The 20254-nt window shown below is 40.9% G+C and overlaps 1 protein-coding gene across 13 annotated transcripts; it reads left to right on the top strand.

Moving 5' to 3' along the window:
- The first annotated feature begins 1211 nt into the window (after positions 1-1211).
- On the top strand, positions 1212-20102 carry LOC104608969 (protein FLX-like 1). Of its 13 annotated transcripts, none has more exons than XR_016084433.1 (7): positions 1213-1435; positions 1537-2178; positions 2274-2437; positions 3675-3757; positions 3849-3998; positions 19085-19143; positions 19759-20102. XR_016084433.1 is itself a non-coding variant. In XM_088901967.1 (5 exons), exons 2-5 carry the CDS (start codon positions 1580-1582, stop codon positions 3939-3941), a joined length of 939 nt encoding a protein of 312 aa, XP_088758093.1. In that variant the 5' UTR covers positions 1217-1435; positions 1537-1579; the 3' UTR covers positions 3942-4171. The 13 variants fall into 13 exon arrangements, 1 of the variants encoding a protein (XP_088758093.1); XR_016084436.1 differs by having other exon boundaries at positions 1217-1425; positions 3855-3998; XR_016084435.1 differs by having other exon boundaries at positions 1217-1425.
- Positions 20103-20254: the final 152 nt, after the last annotated feature.

The following is a 20254-nucleotide window of genomic DNA, read 5'->3' as shown; positions in this document are numbered from 1 at the left end:
AACTTGAAGTTTTTCAGCCGAAGAACGAATTGGACTACTTCATTCCTCGACTTCAGAACTGGGGGAGTGGTGTTCGAGTCATGGCTGAGCTGGTCCTGCGAGACACATGGCCTCCCAGCTATCGCCCTGCCACGTCGTCCTAGCTCGACCGAACTATACTATTACTGTGGCCCCCGGTCTTATCCTTCCAGCCACGTCAACTACACGTCATGCGGATGAGCACAACTACAAATTAGGAGTAAGGAAAGACGACTGCACTGGGGAATGAGACTCTATCCCAAGTACCTCGATGGCTAACCTCATCCTGACAACCCCGGAAGCTCAATCCGACCAGGACACGGATTTTCGGCTATAAAAAGACACTCCATGCTCGAGGTAAGGGATCCATCTTCCGACACCCATATTGTTACTCTGCTCAGACCAGCATCCTCATAGCTTGGCCCGACCACCCACCATCTCTTACTGACTTGAGCGTCAAAGTACTTATCCGGGGATAACTCCTCGGGCCTTTGACTTCTTTCTTGATCACAGGTCTTGAAGCGTGGTCTTATCCTTGTAGCTCGGCCTCGCCTTATCAGCAAAGACTATCTAGTTGCTCTCCTCAATTCGTACACCACTTCAGATTGAGCAGCATCACACACACACACACATATATGTATATATATATATACCATTTACAATTTCAATTTGATTTGATATCTAAAATTCAGAAACCAAATCAAAATCATAAACCAAAATTTTAAAAGAATCCCAAACTGAACCAAATTGTTTTTATGCCTAAAACAAACTAAACCGTCGATTTCAATTTGGTTCGATTCGATTTGTCGGTTTTGACACTATAATAAACACCACTACTCTTTAGTCATGTATGATGTAAAAAAGATATGGTATAGAAAGAGTTTTGACCAATCAAAAACCACCCATAAATTTTGATAAATAACGTCTGATTGACTACAACATTTATGATTCCAGTAATGTATTGCTTTTAAGTTTTATAAAAATCATAATTTTTGAACGAAATATTTGATGAAACATTTCAAGATTTTGTTTGAAACAAATTGAACCAAAATTTCAGGATCTTGTTCAGATTTCTATAATCGAAACCACAAGAGTTTAAACCGGGTTGGTGTTGGGTTCAACCGCATCAACCTCGACCAGGCTCCCATGGGCTCATACCCAGTACATATTCCATCGCCCCGGTTCGATGACTCGTTTTAGGGTTTTATCAAATTTCTTCCCTCTCTTCCCGCCTCTTCCCGCCGATTGCAGGAGTCCCCACTCCCCACTACGAAACTCGCCGGATTTATAGATTCGTTACTGTCCAACTGTGAAGTGTCAACCCACCCCTCTCTGGCTTACAGCCATTAATGGTGGAAGCGGCCGATTAGCTTGTCTAGGTTTCTGTCCAAAATTTGAAGCCTTCACGTTAGATCAAGTGCTTCTCCTTTTTTCTTTCAGATTATTTGTCTTCCACAGAAAACCCCTTTTCCTTGCGTCTGTTAAATTTTAATTTTCTTTAGCATCTTTTACTTGCAGGAGGCGGAGGTTGTTTGATTTTCAATAATCTCGACCTCTTAACATGTCGGGGAGGAACCGTGGACCTCCGCTTCCAATGAAGGGTACGCCACATGGTGGTCTCCCCCCTATTCATGAACTTCCATTCGGCAGAGGGCTCGGTCCGATGCCTCATCCGGCGCTTCTGGAGGAAATGAGGGAAGCCCAGTTCGGACGGGGTCCCAGGCCGTTGCCTCTTCACCCTGCCATAATCGAAGAGAGGCTCGAAGCTCAACATCAGGAAATCCAGGGGCTTCTGATTGATAATCAGAGGCTGGCTGCCACCCATGTCGCGTTAAAGCAGGAATTGGCTGCTGCCCAGCACGAGCTGCAACGTGTGGCTCATCTTGCTGGCACCATGAATTCTGAGAAGGAAATCCAGCTCAGAGAAGCCTATGACAAGTCTATGAAAATGGAATCTGATCTCCGTGCTGCAGAGTCTATGAGGGCTGAGCTTCTGCAAGTTCGCGCTGATATTCAGAAGCTCACTGCCGCTAGGCAAGAGCTTATGGCTCAGGTCGAAGCGCTTACTCAAGATTTGGCTAGAGCTAATTGTGATTTGCAGCAGGCACCCGCACTGAAGGCTGAAATCGAGAGCATGAAACAGGATTTGCAACGAGCTAGGTACTAAGGGGAGAACGGTTCATATCTTGATAAATTGATGATGGGCTGAGCGGTATTTGATGCTTACATCTGTAGGTGCATTTGCTGGCTTTCAGGGTTGCCATTGAGTACGAGAAGAAAGGACATGCTGAAAATTATGAACAGGGTCAGGCAATGGAGAAGAATCTGATTGTCATGGCTCGTGAGGTGGAAAAGATGCGTGCTGAGATTGCCAATGCAGAGAAAAGAGCACGTGCTGCTGCTGCTGTTGGGAACCCCGGTATGTGTTCTCAGAACTTGAAGCTTGTTGAACCTGATGGGGGGGGGGATGAAATCCTTGTCGCCCTGGCTCCTTAGTTGATTCTTATTTTGTGGTCTTGTTTTTCATTTCCTTCTTGGGACTTAGTTAAAAGATCAGAAATAGAAGGCTTCTGCTTGGACAGATCCAAATTCTAACATTACTTCGTCGGGGATATTTAATTATTTATGGAGTTCAAATTGTGTAGTATCACGTTTACTTGCTAAAACACATCTAAATTAGAGGCCATAGACTTGGGTCTGCATTCTACATGGTACCTTGATGTGAGTTGCTGATCTACATGAAGATAAAAACTGATGTGGTGGGAACACCAATAATTTTGGTGGGCATTATAATCAAGAAAACCTATAACAGTTGGGTCAATGATGATGATGACGATGATGATTATCATCAAGAAACAAAGAAGTCCGTGCATTTTGTAGTCCCCCATTCCTGAGCAAAATTAGAGGCCACAGAAAGAGAATCAGTGACCAATAGGAGAGTAAAGAAGTGGACAACATATAAATGTAATTTTTCTTGTAATAAAATGCATACAATGCCAATGAAACCTATAAAAAATGGATATATAAATGGAGATGACAGACTCTATGTCCCTATATTGAGATTTTCTCTACGAAACTTACAGCATGTGTGCACATCAGTGGGTTAGTGTACAGACAACCACAAAGTGCTTTTCCTGGAACATTTTTAACTGAAAGTTTGTTTAAATGCCTTTTATTTTCTTCTCAAAAGTCCAGGAATAAGGGGAAATTATTCGTACCCTAGAACTTGTGATATTTAGTGGAAAGCTATTTCATTGCAAAATCTACTTGGTCTAGGTTAGGAGATTTAAATGGCAAAAGATTCTTGGAGTGGTCCAGGGTAGGAATCAGAAACTAGACCTGAAGATGCTTAAGAACTTTGTAATTTGCATGAATATATCAATTTAACATTTTTTTTGTTTACTTAGAGTTACTTATTAGGCTGCTGAATAAACAAGGTTTTCAATCTCAAGTAATCTTACCTTCATTTGTTGTATCTTATTTAGTTTATAATCCAATAAATTTGATCAAATATAAATTATAATATTGACACATATATCACATGTGGCAGATCCCCCCTCTTTTCTCCCTTTCTAGGTCCATCCTTTTCTTTCTTGTGTTCTTTGGTTATCATTACCGACTATTTTTCGATCTGAGGTTGGCTGTTGGTTCTGCAGGTGCAGGTTATAGTGGGAATTATGGTAATCCTGATCCTGGATATGGGGGAAATCCTTATACTGCTGCTTATGGCATGGATCCTGTATGTTGTTGGCTTGTTATTATGTTACTTCATTCCATGGATATGCTTCCTTCAGAATTGACTGTAACATGTTCTGCTACTTGTGTGTCAGGTACAGGGTAGTGTGGAAGCTGCTGCACAATATGGACTTGGACCTGGTTCTTGGAATGCATATGATATGCAGCGTGCTCATGGACGCAGATAAACTAGTGTGCATGCCATGCCAAGTTGTGGGCCCCTCATTTTGCTCACCCACATACTGGTACCTTAGGATGCAACTTAGTAGATAACTAGGTTTGGGGTTGGAAGTTTGTCTCATGAATGACGTTTTAGCAGATATGCTCAGTCCTGTTAATTTTGGATACTAAAATCCTATTTGAAATATTGACATTCCATATTATCAATATTGTGCAATTATGGTTATGTTGTTTTGGTGCATTCTAATGCAGAGTTGTGGTATTGGCAAAAAAAAGGCAGAGTTGTGTGTATTACTGCTTTGTTCTGCAGAGGGTTTTAACTTCGTGATCTATCCTAATTGTTTCTCTTTCTTAACTGTTATCTTTTGTTATCCAAAGAACAAATCTTCCTTCTCTCTTTCAGCTGTCAGCAGTAAACTTTTTAACTTTTAAAGCTGCAGAGATGTAATTCATGTAAATCTATCATGTTTGAAGAGTAAATTCTGAGCGTTTCCACATGGGTTCTTAGAGTAGGACACCTAGGAAGTTTATTTTGTCTCTTTTTTGATAGATAATGGAAATAATAATACTATTGATTAAAGAACTAAGTATACATCATACAATTCCCCACTAAGAGGCGCGAGGTGCAGCCTCCTAACTACATCATAAAGCTTACAATTGAGCCCAAAAGAGCTGATTCCTATGTACTCCTTGTTTAGCTAGGAGGTCTCCCAGCCCATTTGCCGATCTTCTTTCCCATTGAACTGTGACTGAAATATTTGAAGTCAGCCACTTAAATCTTCTCAAAGTCCCCCTGTATGGCCAGGCTGCCGTCTCTGGTTCTTTTAGCCATCCAACAACCAATTTGGAATCACCTTCAATCATTAAATGCTCCACTGCCAACTCTCTTGCATATTCTGCTCCTTGTAACACAGCTTGGGCTTCTGCATTTACTGAGTCTCCCCACCCTATAGGACCAGAAAATAGAGCTACAATCTGACCTTCTTCGTTTCTAAAGACTCCCCCTATTCCAGAAGGCCCCAGGTTGCCCAAACTATTGCCATCAAAATTTAGTTTAATGACGCCTGCATCCGGAGACTTCTAATCCACCACCGGCTTGCTTCTGACTGCAGAACTTTTGGCCAGTTGTTCCCAATTTCAAAGTGTAGGAGGAGAACAGATCCAAGGATTTTACCCAACTTATGGTCCTACATAAGATGCTTTGAAACACACAAGTTTGATCCCTCTCCTTGTCATTAAAGATTCTAGCATTTCGTTCCTCCCACACAGTCCACACCAAAGCAGCTCTCACACACCTCCACAAAACTCTTCGTCTTCTCTTTGGCCACCTGAAAGTTATAGGATCAAAAAGATTGCAAATCTGCACCGGTTCTGTCCACCTGCACCCAAAAAGATCAAAAAGCTTTTCCCAAAGGCCTAGGAAGTTTATTTTGTCCTTTGGGTAATTGAAGATCTTGTGGGTTGCATTAAAATTAGGAGCATTTAGTGGGAGTGTCTCATTGTTCCCAGGGAGTGAATGACACAGATGGTGCCAGTACAGTAATTGGAAATTGTAGTATTTTATTGGAAATACTACAGGGTGACTGTCAAGATCATGTGTTCCATTTCTAGAAATGTTTCACAGTTTTCCTAGTCACTTCTTCAATACTCAACTTCTGGTCTTAATTTTTTTCTCTATCCTCCCCTTAACTTTCATAATCTTGGTGTTTATGTAATGTTGAGGTTGTGGAGTTTCCAGTAAGATTGATGAGTTGTTTGGAATTGTGGTAACCATACATACATTTTGTCATGGATAGTGGCACTCTATTTGACTGTACAGGTTAGTCTTTCATTGGGATTAGAGGTGGTCAAGATGCATTAGGTCATTTCTATCTTGTACATCAGCTTCAACCACCTTGGGCTCACTCTACACCTTTGGAGCTGGTATTTACCTACTTCTTTCCTGCTGCAACATGTTAAAACTTTTACCTACCTATTGATAAAAAAGAAGAAAAAATTACCTGCTTGGTCTATTCTTCCAGTCAGCAAACTCATGCTTAACATGCCAGGTGCTTCGAATCAGTAAAGTGATTGTAGTTAACTTTAACATACTACTGGTTTAGTGGAACCATTCTCAAATTCGAAAGAATTGGTGTGTGGAGATATGTATTGACACAAGCAGATTCTGGAGTAAAAAAAAGGCTATTACCCAATATTGGTCCCAACTATCTAGGGTTTAGGTAGTGACAAGAGAAAAAGAATGACACTCACTATACTAAACATTAACATGGTATATGTGCAAATGTGTAAGTAAAGGATTACTATAGTTTGTTGAACAAGGGTACATTTTCTTTAACCATCAACTCAACATTGTACAATAGTAAAGAAAATGTTATATCATAATCTTTTCTGATTCACTTTCTAGGCAAATAAAAAAATTGCATAAAAAAGAATATGAAACTATCAACTTCCTAGAGTTTTGGTGGTGAAAAGAGTATGTGAATTGTGAAGTCAAGAGTCTAAAATTAAATACAAGTATAACTCTATGAATTGGAAATTTTGATAATATTTTTATTCATATTATTGATGAAAGTAGAATAATTCTATACCTGTTAATTCTTATTTGATTATTCGTTTAAATTTTACAGGAATTATAATTAAGTACTTTAATACTTAGATAGATAGATAGATAGATACTTAGCTGTAAATCTAAAAACCAAAATAAAGAGGAGAAACAACCATCGCATGTGAACAACACAGAAAAACTCAAAAAATAAAATCATCACTTGTTAACAGTGCAAAAAAAAGCCTAAAAAAATCTAAAACAAGAAAGAAAATAGATAAAAAAACTCATAATCCAGAAGAAAGAAGAAACGGGAGAGAGAACAAAAGGAAGAGCAGGAAATCTTGGATAATGGCCCCAATTGAATTGACAGAAGTTGAAGTTTAATCTTCAGAAGTCCTGTTGTCTTTGATAGAAGCTGGTTCTCTACACTTTTCATCCTGAGTGCCAAAACAAAAGGTGTTGTTGAAGAAACTAAAATATGGGAGAAGGAGCCGCACTTTTCATCCTGGGTGTTAGAACGAAAGGTGTTAAAGAAATTAAAGAAACTAAAATACAGAAAGATATAGAAAGAGGGCTTTTGGTATCTTGGTAAATGAAAAGTTGAAAGGCTCGTCAATTAAAGTGGTTGTAAATCAGGAATAACTTTTGTTTGTCTTTCGTAGTAAGTAGATACAAGTGACGCTTTGGGTCATGTGTAGTACCACAAGTTAGTCGAATTAGAATATAATATATTTATATATATTATAATTATCTATTATCGAATCGGATCAATATGTATTCGAATTTGATCCGATTAAATAATCGGTACAAAAATTATATTTGAATTCGACTGTTTATTCCATCTGAATCATTCGAATTTGATTCGTTTAAGTCGAATCTCAAATTCGAATTCGAATTGTATTGTGCAACAACTGTAGCAGTGTCGCCTTTACTGCCCCCTTCCTTTGGAAAAAGGTCATTTACTTGATGCTGACTTCAGCAATTTAGGTTCTTGGGAGGGGTGGATTAGTTATGGTCCTAAGTCAACCTCTGGCATTTTTGCTCATAATTGCTTTCTAATGACTTGTACCTGAGTTCTGACATTTGTCAGTCTAGATTCTAGAAAGCACTAAGAAATGTCTCTGCCCCCTTTCTTTGACCAGGTACCCCCGGCCCCACCAAAGTCATTTCTTTCTTTCTGTTTTAAACAGTTCTCTTCTTTCACCCTAATGATAAATGTGGTTTCTCTAATGACTTGCAACCACACATCATAGCTGTGAAGCCAACAATACTGTTGCCTTCTTAGGATCAGTATATGTTTCCTTTTACTCCTTCAATAATGATAATTAGGTTTAAAGTTTCAGTTCCAAGTCTCCTGATTTTTTTGGTATACTCTAGCTTACTGATTAGAATAACTTGTGGCAGTTGTTAACCATTATTTTCTGTTTTAAAGGCAGCATTCTGCTGTTTAGGTTCATTAGTTTTGTCCATATATTACAAAGAGGATTAGTGGTTTGATGAGTAAACCAGTTTGGCTGCTGCCTGTAGCTTTGGATATTTAGCAGGCTTTTTCCCATCTTAAATTCTGATTATGTTCTTTGTGGGATTAGTGTGTGGACCTTGGGGGTGTAAAGAAAATTTATTAGGACAAGTAGGATACTTTCCAAGTCTATCCTGTGTAGATGAAGAGCAGCAAGGAAAGAGTTCATTCCATTGATTGCATTGAGAAGGACTCTGGGTCGTTGGCAATACCTTTCCATCAGTGAAGCCGCAGGATGAGTTTCATTGTCAAGTAAGTCTGTAAATATCCATACCTTTTATTACATTACTTAAGTTGTAGTTAAGCTGTCTGCTTGTGCTTGTTAGAGAATCCACCATTTAGTGATTCTTTCTTGGTAGATTCTGTTTTTATAAGTTAAGGTCTTGGTTTTTGATATTAGAATAGGTGACCTATGCTCTTAATAATCCTTTCATCCTTTGTTATTTTCAAGTGAAGTATTGTGGACAAGCTGTGTGGCTGTTAACTACTTGTATCTGAGGTTGTTTCAGTAGTTCAGTTTACTGGCAATATATTGCTTTCTTGGGTGGAAAATGAATTGGAGATTGAATAGTAGGGTATCTTTTCATACTTGTCACTTTGATGTTTTTTCTTCCTTTTTTGCTTGGATCTTCCACCTTGCATCCTGTTTTCCTACATTAAGAAAAAAGAGGAGAATACAAGAACTGGTGATAAGGAATTGCTAGAGGTGCTTAATATCTATGTTTTATTATGCTATTGCCATGTATGTATTTAATATCTATATTTTTATGTGATTGATATCTAAGCAATTTTTATTAGATACTTCTCTACTACATAACAGTAAATTCTTGGGCTGTCAAGCATGAGAACACTGGTTCAAGTCTAAGAGTATCCACTTTGAGTGAAAATATGCCAGAGGTTAGGACTGTATCCAGTCCATCCCTCTCAAGACCCTAGATAGCTGGGACCAACATTGGGTAATGGCCTTTGAACAAGACGGGGACTGCATGTCAGTAATAGTATATGTTAAGATCCTAGGCTCCTAGCATAGAAATCTTTTAGTCATGTCATGGTGAAGGTTTGCTGCAACAAGCGATGCATGTGGAATACTTGTGTAAAGGTTTGCCATCTATTTGAGGCTAGCACCGCAATGCATTGAGAGAAGTCTTAGAGAATTATATTTTAGAAAAATGGGAAAGAAATTGGATGAGCTAACAATAAATGGGAACATCATAGTATGGAATTTCTCTCTCGTGTTATGGTTCTAATTTTTGAAGGCAGCTGATTCACCTTTGGTGTGACAAGAGATGCATGTGGAAATGCAAGATCTCTTCTACCACTTCACTAAGCCAGTTTTGGTATGTGACTGTCCCCTTTGCTTTCTTATGTGAAGTTTTCAGATTAACAAAACAATGTACTATGATAATAGTTTTAGAAAAGTATGTCATAGAAGGATTAATAAGCAAGAAACAGCAGACCTTTTTATCCAATGCTCTTTTAATTCAGAATATGAATGCATTTGCTTTTGACCATGAGGCTCTGTTGGTCCTCTCCTAAATCAGTTAAAGAGATTCTACATGCTTGGTGGGTAGAGGGACTCTCAAAAAGAGGGAGAACTATTTGTTGAATGTTCTGGCTGATATCAACGGGTCCATTTGGACTGAAAGACAGTAGAATTTTTGAAAAAAACTTCACAAGAAATAGAGGTGCTGAGAAGGGTGGTGGGGAAGAGCTAGGTCATGGACCTCAGAATAGAAGTTTCCAAAATTCTTCTGTGTGGGATTTCCTTGTGGGACATAGTCTCTTTAGAGGGTAGCTGGGTCTTTTTCTCTTGTTTTGGTGCCGTATTGGGTTTTGGGGAGATACATTTCTTCACTTCCTTGATGTTGTACCCTTTTTACTTTATGTCTGGAATAAATGATTCTTGCTTTGCCTTCTTCAAAATAGAACAAAAAAAAAAAACAATTCTATCTTGTGGAAATTGGCCAAGATTGCCTTACCTTCCATACTACCTGTATCAATTCCCTACTATCAGGGCTTTAATTTAGGGTTTGCTTGGAACTTGGGTTTGAGAAGAGCACTCGGGGACACAGAACTGGATAATGTTTCAACTTGATGGGATTTTTTTGGAACCCACAAAGACAGATAGTAGGATCTGGTCTTTGTCTCCCTCTGGATCCTTTACTTGTGCATCCTTCTTTAAAGCCCTGATACAACCAGAAATTCCTATTGGACTGTCATTCCTTGTCAAGGAAGTGTGGTGTAAACCTATTTGTTGGGAAGTTTTCCTTGAAAGAATCAACACAGATGACCTACTTCAAAGAAGAAGACCCAATAGCTGTTTATCTCCACACTGGTGTGTTTTATGCAAAGCTGCTGGTGAGTCTGGGTACTACTTACTAATATTTTGTGTTTTGGCAAAAAATATTTGGGATTGGCTTGCTTCTTTATTTGGGTGCAGGTGGACATCTTCAACTAGTCGCAAAGCTTGTTCTCCTCTTCACCTATTGAATGCTCAACAAAAAGATCAAGAATTATGTGGAGATGTGTGAGAGCTGCTGTTTGTTGGACATTATGGGAGGAAAGAAATGCAAGGATCTTCTTGGAAAAAGAGAGAGGCTTGGAAAATATGGTAGATTTGATTCATAGAAGAGTAATGCACTGGTTGAAGACAATGAAGGAGTTTACAGATTTTTCAACAAACGATTTGCTAAGAAAGTGGAAAGAAGTTGCTAGCTCAGTTTCAAGGAAGAAGACTTTGAATCTCATGTGGAACCCTCCACCTCTTGGTTTTATCAAACTAAATTTTGATGGCAGTAGCATGGGGAATCCAGGGCCTTCGGGTATTGGGGGGATCCTAAGGGATGAGAGAGGCAATGTAATAGCTTTGTTCTCTAGTCCAATTGGAGTGGGAGACTCCTTGAGGGCTGAGGTGTTAGCAGTGTTGGAAGGGGTGCAAAGGGCCAAAGAAATTAAAGTTAAGAAACTGATTATAGAAGGAGATTCTGCGGTTGTTGTGGATTGGTTGAAAGAAGACACTTTCAAGATGTGGAGCTACAACAATGAGAAAGAAAATTCAAGTGGCTGATTAAGGATATGGGAGGATTTTTAGATTTGAAGGAGATGGGAGAGTTTGTGGAGGTAGGCCGTTGGAGAAAAGCCTTGAAGATTGAAACTAAGGAGCTGCTATTTGAGGAGCTGAGATTAAATGGTAAGCTGAGCTTGAAGATCAGGGAAGCAAAGAGAGGGATGGTGCTGTTAGACGGGTTGAGGGTAATAGAAGGGTTCAAGGAGTTTGTAGAAGGCGCAAGTAACAAAGGCAAACAAAGTTGTTGGAAAGAGTTTCTCTTAGAAACTGGAAGAAAATTTATTGTAGAATGTAAGAGAAACCTTAAAGGTTATTTTATATGTTTGACAGAATTCTTTGGCAAAGGAAGAAAGCAGATGGTCTGCCTACCAGAAGGAAGGAAGAGTCAGGGTTGGAAGGCAGTCCATGGGGTCTTATGTGAACTGCTGCAACACTTGGGTGCTAAAAGAGAAGAAACAGTAAAAAGGAAGATAAGCACTTCTACTAGTCTGGTGAGGAATAATAAGCAAGAGACTATTAGTGACAGCTGAGGCAGGCAAATACAGAATGGGAGTAAACATACAGAGAGGAGATTGGGAAAGTAAGCTGATAGTTAAAGCTTCAGCTCATATACTAGACTTGAGGAAAGTTGCAGATCTATTATTAGCAAGTTTAAAGCTGAAGAGTACGTTTATTTTAACACCCTTTGAGAAGGATAAGGCTGTGCTGGATCTGCTGGAGAATAGAGTAGAAGTTGAGGCATTAAATATCCAAGTTGCTCTTGGAAGCTTCACAGTATCAAGATGGTGTCCGGGATCAAACTCCAAAGATTTCTTTGTTGAAGATGGAGTGATGGTACGTCCCTTAGGCCTTCCCTTTAATTTGTGGAAGCAGGAAGTTGCTGAAGCCATTGCTTTGATGTGTGGAGGATCTTTAGGAGGTGCCTTTTGGGGAGACCTTTGTTCAGCCTCCATTTTATTGAATGGTGTAAAACCTAAGGAGATTCCTCGAAAGATTGAGGTGCTAGTTGAAGGGCTTTGCTATTCAGTGTGGCTGGCTTCATCCTTTGAATCGTTGCTCTGGAAGGAGGCTCGTAGGGAGGGAGATGAGAAGGTTGAAGAAGTACTGCGTGGCAAGAAGGGATTGGTTGATTCAAACAAGAAAAGATCTTTCACAAAAATGGAAAAACCAAGACTGGAGAAACAAAAGGGTAGCATTCAGGGGGTGGGTTTTATGCATGTGGGAGCAGTGAACAGTCTGGAGGGTGGCAGGCCCTTTGCACAGGTTGTAACCGGTGCCAACTTGACCTGTTTTAACAAGGAAATGGAGCCGGTCCAAGGAAGAACTGGATCTAGACCGAATAAAACCAAACCAAGTGCGTGTGACTCTTTTAAAAGTCACGTGAGGTCGTAGTGGCTTAAAAATGGGCCAAAGCCAAAGCCCATTCGAAACGTCTTGGGTGCGTTTAAAGGCCCATTTGGGTCAGCGGGCCCGATCCAGTGGTTTAAGAAGGCACGTGAGCCTTTAGTAACTCACGTGACTGGGGACACGACTAAGATAGACGATGCTAATGGTCTATCATCGTCCCCAGTCGCGAGACAAGGGGGGGAACGAGCGCAACGCCGAAAAACAGAGAAGAAGCTCGACTTGCAGTGGGTTTCCCGACGAAGGTTGAAGGAGTTTAGCCCTCTGCGGCGCTCCTCAGAGAAGCCGAAGCCAAGTTACGTTAAGGGAAGACCTAAAGAGAAGGAAGATAAGGATGAAGGCTGGGCGCCGTGCAGTGGTGATGAAGACTCAGAGGGCTGTTCGGTTGATGGTACTAGCTTGGGCAGTGTAAACGATGAAGGCAGTTGCGCTGGAGGTGACGTGGATGGGTGGAATATTGTAAGTTTATTTCAGGGTGACGAAGGCAAGCGGTACAACCCGTTACCAAGACCACAGAGTGTGCAAGGAGGATAAGAAGGAGCAGACCGAGAGAACAGGAAGCAGAGCAGGAACACACCATCAAGGGGTGAACTAGGGGTAGAGTGGAAAGATCACCAGGGTGACCAATGGACATAAGTACTTCCCGACCAACCTAGGGAGATAAATATTTACCAACCTTTGGAATAAGAGAGGGAGGCAGGGAACAGTCCTTTTCCAGCTTGTCCATCAGTCCCAGGTAACCAAGTGATTTTGGTTTGTGCTACTAATGTGTCTCCAGTGTCTTTGGTTCCAGATTCCGTTCCTGATCCATGTCTTGTAGCCCATGAATATGTAGCCGAGCCAGCAGATGGGCTCTCCGAGGAGGGAGAGACCGGAAGGAAGGAAGGTAGGAAGGTGCTGGAAGGAAGGTTTAGGAGTGAAAAAGTATGGGAAATTATTGAAAGAGTGCTTAAGGAAGTGGAAGGAGAGCTGATGAGGGGAAGGGGAGGTAGGAAGAGGGGAGGGGTTAGTGGAGAGGAGGGAATGTAATGAGGGTAGAGATGGAGAGGACTACGAGGAGAGAGCAGGGTTGGAGGGAGGTAATAGGAAAGGGAGGGTGGATGGAGAAGAAAGAGTAGAGGTGGGATCAGAGGAGAGGAAGAAGGGGCAGGTGGATAGAGATGGAGGGGATCCTGTAGGAAGGGTAGGGCTGGTGGACTAGGTGAGAGAAGACATGATAGCAGAATTTGTAGGGAAGCTAGGTTGCAGATTGAAAGATCTGAATGCGCTGAAAGAAAACTTACAGAAGAGGAAGGAGAAGATCAGAATAAAGAAGAGGAGATTGAGTGAAGTAGAGAGATTGAAGAGAGATGTAGAAGGTGATAAGAGGCTCGGGGTAAAGGGAGACAGGAGGAAAGGGTAAAGTAGTGGTAAGTGGCAAGGGGTTCACCAAGAAGCGGAATGAAGATTCTTAGTTGGAATGTGACAGGAATTGGGAGTGCAAGGAAGAGGGCAACAATAAAAGAGGTAATAAGACGGTGTGATCCAGACATTGTGCTGCTACAAGAGTCTAAGAGAATACAGTTTAATGATAAATGGGCAAGGAGTGTATGGAAAGCCAGGGGAATTAGCTGGGTGGTTGCTCCCTCGTGGGGTGCTTCCGGGGGGATTGTAACAATGTGGAAGAAGGATGTGGTGGAAGGTCTGGAGGAGTTGATCGGAAAGTACTCGGTGTCTCTGAAGTTTAAGCAGCAAGAGGATGACTATACATGGGTGCTCACAAATGTTTACGGACCGAATGACTATAGAGAGAGATGAGTTGTGGGAGGAACTGGCTGATGTTAGAGGGTTGTGGGATGGGCCTTGGTGCATGGGTGGGGATTTCAATGTGATCAGATTCTTGGAGGTGTCCAATAAGGTTAACCAGAGGGTGACAAAAAGCATGCGGAAGTTTAATAGTTTTGTGGATGCTTTTGAGCTTAAAGAGATTCCCCTAGTCCATAAGATGTTTACATGGTCAAACTTCCAATCTAGACCCATTTGCTCTAAACTAAATAGATTTTTGTTTTCTTTGGATTGGGAAGAACATTGGGGAACCTTGGCTTCTAGAGCTCTCCCAAGGGTGACCTCAGATCACTGGCCCATAGTATTATGTAAGGAGGAAAGAAGGTGTGGAGGTCCTACCCCCTTTAGATTTGAAAATATGTGGTTACATCATCCAGGGTTTACTAACAAAGTGAGGGAATGGTGGCATGACTGTAACCCACTGGTGGAATGGGAGGGGATGAGATTTCATAAGAAACTACAATTCTTGAAAGCAAGAATCAAGGAGTGGAACTTGATGGAGTTTGGGAGGATAGAAGAAAGAAAGGGAGATTTGATGGATAAGATTGAAAGCCTGGACTCTAAAGAAGAAAGGGGAGAATTTGGAGAGGAAGACAATGATCTCAGGAGAGATTTGAGAAGACAGCTAGAGGATTGTCTGCACAAGGAGGAAATTAGTTGGAGGCAAAAATCTCGATGTAAGTGGTTGCAAGAGGGAGACAGAAACATTAGCTATTTCCATTCTCTAGCAGATGACAGGAGAAGGAAGAACTTTATCTCCAAATTGGTAGTAGATGGAGTCCAGTTAGTACAACAAGAGGAGATTGCCAGGGCCTGTGTGGAGCACTTCAAATCTATTCTAAGAAGGCCTGTGAGTAGAAGGGTGTGGGTAGAAGGTTTGGACTGGCCAGATGTAGGGGGTGGAGAACAGGAGAAGGCTGGAAAGAAGCTTTACTCTAGAAGAGATCAAGGAGGCTGTGTTTTCTATGGATAGAACAAAAGCTCCAGGGCCGGATGGGTTCACAATGGCTTTTTATCAGGACTGTTGGGATATTTTGAAAGATGATCTCTTGCGGGTGTTTGAGGAGTTTTTCAGGAGAGGAATTGTCAATCCGGGTGTGAACTCTATATTTATAGCTTTAATTCCAAAAAAGAAAGATGCATCCCACCTGAAGGATTTTAGGCCAATTAGCCTGGTTAATAGCTTGTATAAGATCATTGCAAAAGTGTTGTCTATGAGGTTGAAGAAGGTATTGCCCGATATCATTGCACACTATCAAGGAGCCTTTGTGAGTGGAAGACAAATTACTGATCAGATTTTAATTGCTAATGAGAGTGTGGAGAACTTTAAGAGGGATAAGAAGAAGGGAGTGGTTTGTAAATTGGACTTGGAAAAGGCTTATGACTTGGTGGACTGGGATTTTCTTGAGGAGAGTTTTGACTAAATTTGGGTTTGGGGCTAGATGGTGCAAGTGGATCATGGGTTGTGTCAGGAATTGTCATTATTCAGTACTAGTGAATGGGACAGTGGTAGATTTCTTTCCAGCCAGTAGGGGTATAAGACAAGGAGACCCCCTATCTGCTTTCTTGTTCATTCTAATTGCGGAGGTTCTGGGGAATCTGATTCACAGAGCAGATGCTAAGGGGCTCATTAGAGGCTGGAGAGTTGGGAGGGTGGAAACCCCCTTCACTCACCTACAGTTTGCTGATGACTCGATTCTATTTTGTGAAGGCGATAATGTAAGCTTGATCAGGAACTTGAAGTTGGTGATACAACTGTTTGTGCAAATGTCTAACTTCAAGGTTAACCTTGGGAAAAGTTGTATAGTGGGGGTGAACTTGGAGGAGGGAGAACTCGGGGAGAGTGCTGAAATGTTGGGGTGTGAAGTTTCGGGGTGGCTTTTGAACTACTTAGGGTTGCTTTTAGGTGATAATCCCATGCGAGAGAGCTTTTGGAACCCGGTGGTGGAAAGGTTTGAAAAAAGACTGGTATCCTAGAAAAAGAACTACCTCTCTCTCGGTGGGAGAATTACACTAATTAAGGCCACGCTTGCTAACTTACCCATATTTTTCCTATCGGTGTTTAAAATCCCAGTGAAGGTCGCTAACAGTTTAGAGAAGTTTATGAGAGATTTCCTGTGGGAGCCAGGAGAGGAGAAGAGGGATCACAGAGTTAGTTGGGAGATAGTGTGTAGGAGTAAGTCTTGTGGTGGCGTGGGGCTTGGGAGTATCAGGAGAAGGAATATGACTCTGTTGGGGAAGTGGTTGTGGATGTTCCCTATGGAGAAGGATAAGCTATGGGCTAAAATAGAGGCAAGTATACATGGGCTGGAGGACAATGGATGGGATGCTGGAATCAGAGCTAGGACCACAAGCAACTCTCCTTGGAAAGCCATTCATTACCTGCTACCAGTTTTCTCCCCTAATATCAGGTATGACTTGAATTCCGGTAACTACATAAAATTTTGGGAACAAACTTGGGTGGGGAGTGCCCCTTTAAAGGATCAATTTCCTTCTTTGTATGCTCTGTCTGATTTGAAAAATGAGCCGATCTCGTTTTTCATCACCCCGTCCTCTTCCACTTCTGGGATTGGGTGGAACTTGGGTTTAAGAAGGGATTTGAGGGACTCAGACCTTGATAGTATTTCGAGCCTTATTGCACTTCTTGATAACGTTGTCTTAGACCCCACTAGGGAGGACTCTAGAATTTGGACACCTACCCCCAATGGCATCTTCTCTTGTGCCTCGTTCTTCAAAGTTTTAAGTCAGTCCACCAGTCATACCTTCCCCCCTTTCCCTGTTGGTGAGGTTTGGTGCAGAGCAATACCTTCTAGGGTTGGTAGTTTTTGTTGGGAAGCCTATCTGGAAAGAATTAACACTGGTGATCTGCTCCAAAAGAAGAGACCCAATACTTGTTTGTCACCTCAGTGGTGTGTTCTATGTAAAGCGGATGGGGAGACTGGTTTTCACCTACTGGTGTCTTGCCACTTTGCGAGGTCAATTTGGGATTGGGCTTCCTCCTTATTTGGACGCAGTTGGAATCCCCCATCAGACTTGCAGGGCCTTTTCTCCCCTACCTTTTTCAGGTGGCGGATAAAAAGGGGAAGGATAATGTGGAGAGGACTAAGGGCTGCAGTAAGTTGGACATTGTGGGAGGAAAGAAACTCCAGGATATTCTCAGAAACCCAAAGAGGAGTAGCAGATCTGAGGGCTATCATACATATTAGGGCGGTACATTGGCTGAAATATTTGGAACTATTCACAGATTACACTGTGGATGACATGTTGAGGAAGTGGGGTGAAATTGCAAATTGCACACAAACCAAGTCAATAATGAAAGTGGTTTGGACTCCCCCACCTAGAGGATTCTTGAAATTAAACTTTGATGGATGCAGTAGGGGAAATCTGGGGCAATCGAGGATTGGAGGTGTTTTTAGGGACGAAAATGGGGTCATCTCTGCCATGTTCTCAGGCCCAATTGGAGTGGGTGACTCTCTTAGAGCTGAGATCCTTGCAGTTATGGAAGGAGTCCGAAAAGCTAAGGAGTTGAACATCAAGAAACTCATAATTGAAGGGGATTCAGAGGTAGTGATAGGATGGTTGACTAAAGATCAAAATGGTTTATGGAAGTATAACAATGAGAGGAGGAAATTCATGTGGCTGGTGCGGGAGATGGAAGTTAAGACATGTTGGGTTAAAAGTTCGGCTAATTCCCTAGCTGACGGTTTAGCTAAACAAGGGGCAGAAAGGGATTCACTGTTTTGGGCTAAGCTGTAACTTCAGTGTATTCTTTTCTCTTTTTCTTAATTTTTCTTTCTTTTATGAGGCTCTTAGTGACTCTTGGAAGATAAGTGTGTTTGTCTTCCTCCTGTAAATTTTCTACTGATGATTTAATGAAAGTGTTATTGATCAAAAAAAAAAAAAATTAAGGATATGGGAGTCCTATGTACTTGGGTTAAAAGAAATGCTAACTCCTTTGCTGATGGAATGGCTAGGCAAGGAGTTTTTAGAAATTATGGGTTTTGGGCTCAATTGTAAGGTTCTGAGTGTTTAAATCAGATGTATTTCTGTACTGGGGAGTTAAGAATTTTTAGCTCCTCTTCCCTGAAAATTTTTTCCAATTTTAATGAATTCTGTGGTTATTGATAAAAAAAAAGTTTGGCAGACATCTGCCACTTTTTCTCTTTGCACAACATTAGATCTAGATGTGTATGGAGAACTCTTGTCTGCAGCTTCAAGAGTGTGCTCATTTTCTCGAGTGGTGGCACACCTTCAATGATACAAGGGGTATATTGTGCTCATCTTTTATGCCTAAGAAGTCTTGATGTCTCTGGTGGTTTCATTTTTTTCTCATTAGATACTTGGAACTAAATTACATTTGTATTTTATTACTCTGGTCAAATATTTACTAGACATCTGTTTGAATTCATTATGTAATAGGATCCTGTGGCAGTTCACATATTTGTGGTTTGTTTATTGTTTATTGATTTATACATTTTGTTGTCTCTTGTCTGTCTTTTATTCACAATTGTCATCGCTATTTTGTTTATTTTGTTACTTTTCTAAAATTTAGGATAGTGCTCTCTCTTTTTCTTAATTTAACTTGATTAAAGATAAATTTATTGATTAAAATTTTGCTTTTTGCATTAATCATTGTAATCACCCTTGCTATATTGTATTTTGTATACTATCTTAAGTTTCTTTTCTTTACTTAATATGCAGTGTGTGTGGGATCATAACTTTTTATCATAACAACTAATAATAAGTAGCGCTGGATGATTGTCATTTGACATTGAAATTTCTTTGTTGACAGGGGATGTCTGTGCTTGACCATAAGTTCTGGTTATGTCATGCGCCTCTCATCTCCTCAAGGTATGTGTTTCCATGTGTCTGCTTTCATTGTTTGTTATAATGGAAGTACTCCAACCATTACATCTTCCTGCAAACATGGAAAGGTGAAGCTGAACTGAGTCCCGATCACCTGCCAACAAAATATGTTCCAGCACCCTACCAACATCCGACACCACACATCATGGCGGGTCCTACTTTTATGTTGGGCCCCAGTTTTATAGCGAGATGTGCGGTGTCAGATAAGTTGGTAGGGTGTTGGAACTTTTTGTTGGCAGGTGATCTCAATTCGAACTGAGTGGTGTCTGGTGTGACTGAACTACTTGGTGGGAAGTTCTGACATGCTTGGAAAATTGTTGCACTGCCGTTCGAATCAGCACCAGAAAACTTGAATTTGGCCATTGGCACTGCAAAAAACCATTGTTTACAGTTTGTTTCTTTTACGTGGAATCGTGTCTCTCTGCCTCTGCTTGTTGCGAGCATATTGCTCAGACTCTTTCTGGAACATGGGAGTTCCCATTTGTACCTGCCCTGCAACAAGAAGCCAGGGTTGGAGGAAAGTTGTCTCTTGTGAAATTCAAAAGGGCAATTTTTTGCTCAGGCTGTCAATATTTCTTATTTGTTTCTTTGTTTTGCAAGGTGTTATTTTTTTTTCTTGAGGAATTTTATGTGGCAAGAGTACAGTTTCCATCATGTGGATTGTGGGTGTTTGTGAATGGACTGCATTTACATTTGCCGGTATGCCAGACTGCCAGTATTTGTAGTTAAGTTCTCTTCTGAAGACCTCTCTGAGGGTGTAAGCAATAGGATGGTTAGCTTAGTACCTTACTAGAGGATTAGAAAACGTTCACAAAAAACACCCCATATGATAAATTTGAAGCAATACTGAGACATCATAATGTATGTGTTTGGTATAGCTTTTGTTTGTTAAATAAATGTTTGTACTTGATTTGTCTTTAAAACCGAGAAAGATACTTGATAAACTGTTTATGGACAACTAGGCGCCACTAGGCATCACATCAATAGAGCAGTGAATAAACACTCAACCATTGGGGGAAACGTTAAAATGAAGTTTCACCCAACAGTTGGTGCTCACATAAATCAAAACCCACTTTTGTGAATATCAGTGTGCACG

This window comes from Nelumbo nucifera, chromosome 3, assembly GCF_055504915.1.
Source record: "Nelumbo nucifera cultivar China Antique chromosome 3, China Antique-T2T, whole genome shotgun sequence".
Taxonomy (NCBI): domain Eukaryota; kingdom Viridiplantae; phylum Streptophyta; class Magnoliopsida; order Proteales; family Nelumbonaceae; genus Nelumbo; species Nelumbo nucifera.
The sequence above is the reverse complement of the archived record's forward strand: the minus strand, read 5'-3'. Positions and strand labels throughout refer to the sequence as shown.

Bases quoted from the DNA above. Each gene is read 5' to 3' on its own strand.
- LOC104608969 (XM_088901967.1), top strand. From the start codon at position 1,580: ATGTCGGGGAGGAACCGTGGACCTCCGCTTCCAATGAAGGGTACGCCA. The intron at 2,179-2,273 runs GTACTAAGGGGA...GCTGGCTTTCAG, and splicing joins CAGGATTTGCAACGAGCTAG to GGTTGCCATTGAGTACGAGA. The intron at 3,758-3,848 runs GTATGTTGTTGG...CTTGTGTGTCAG, and splicing joins CTGCTTATGGCATGGATCCT to GTACAGGGTAGTGTGGAAGC.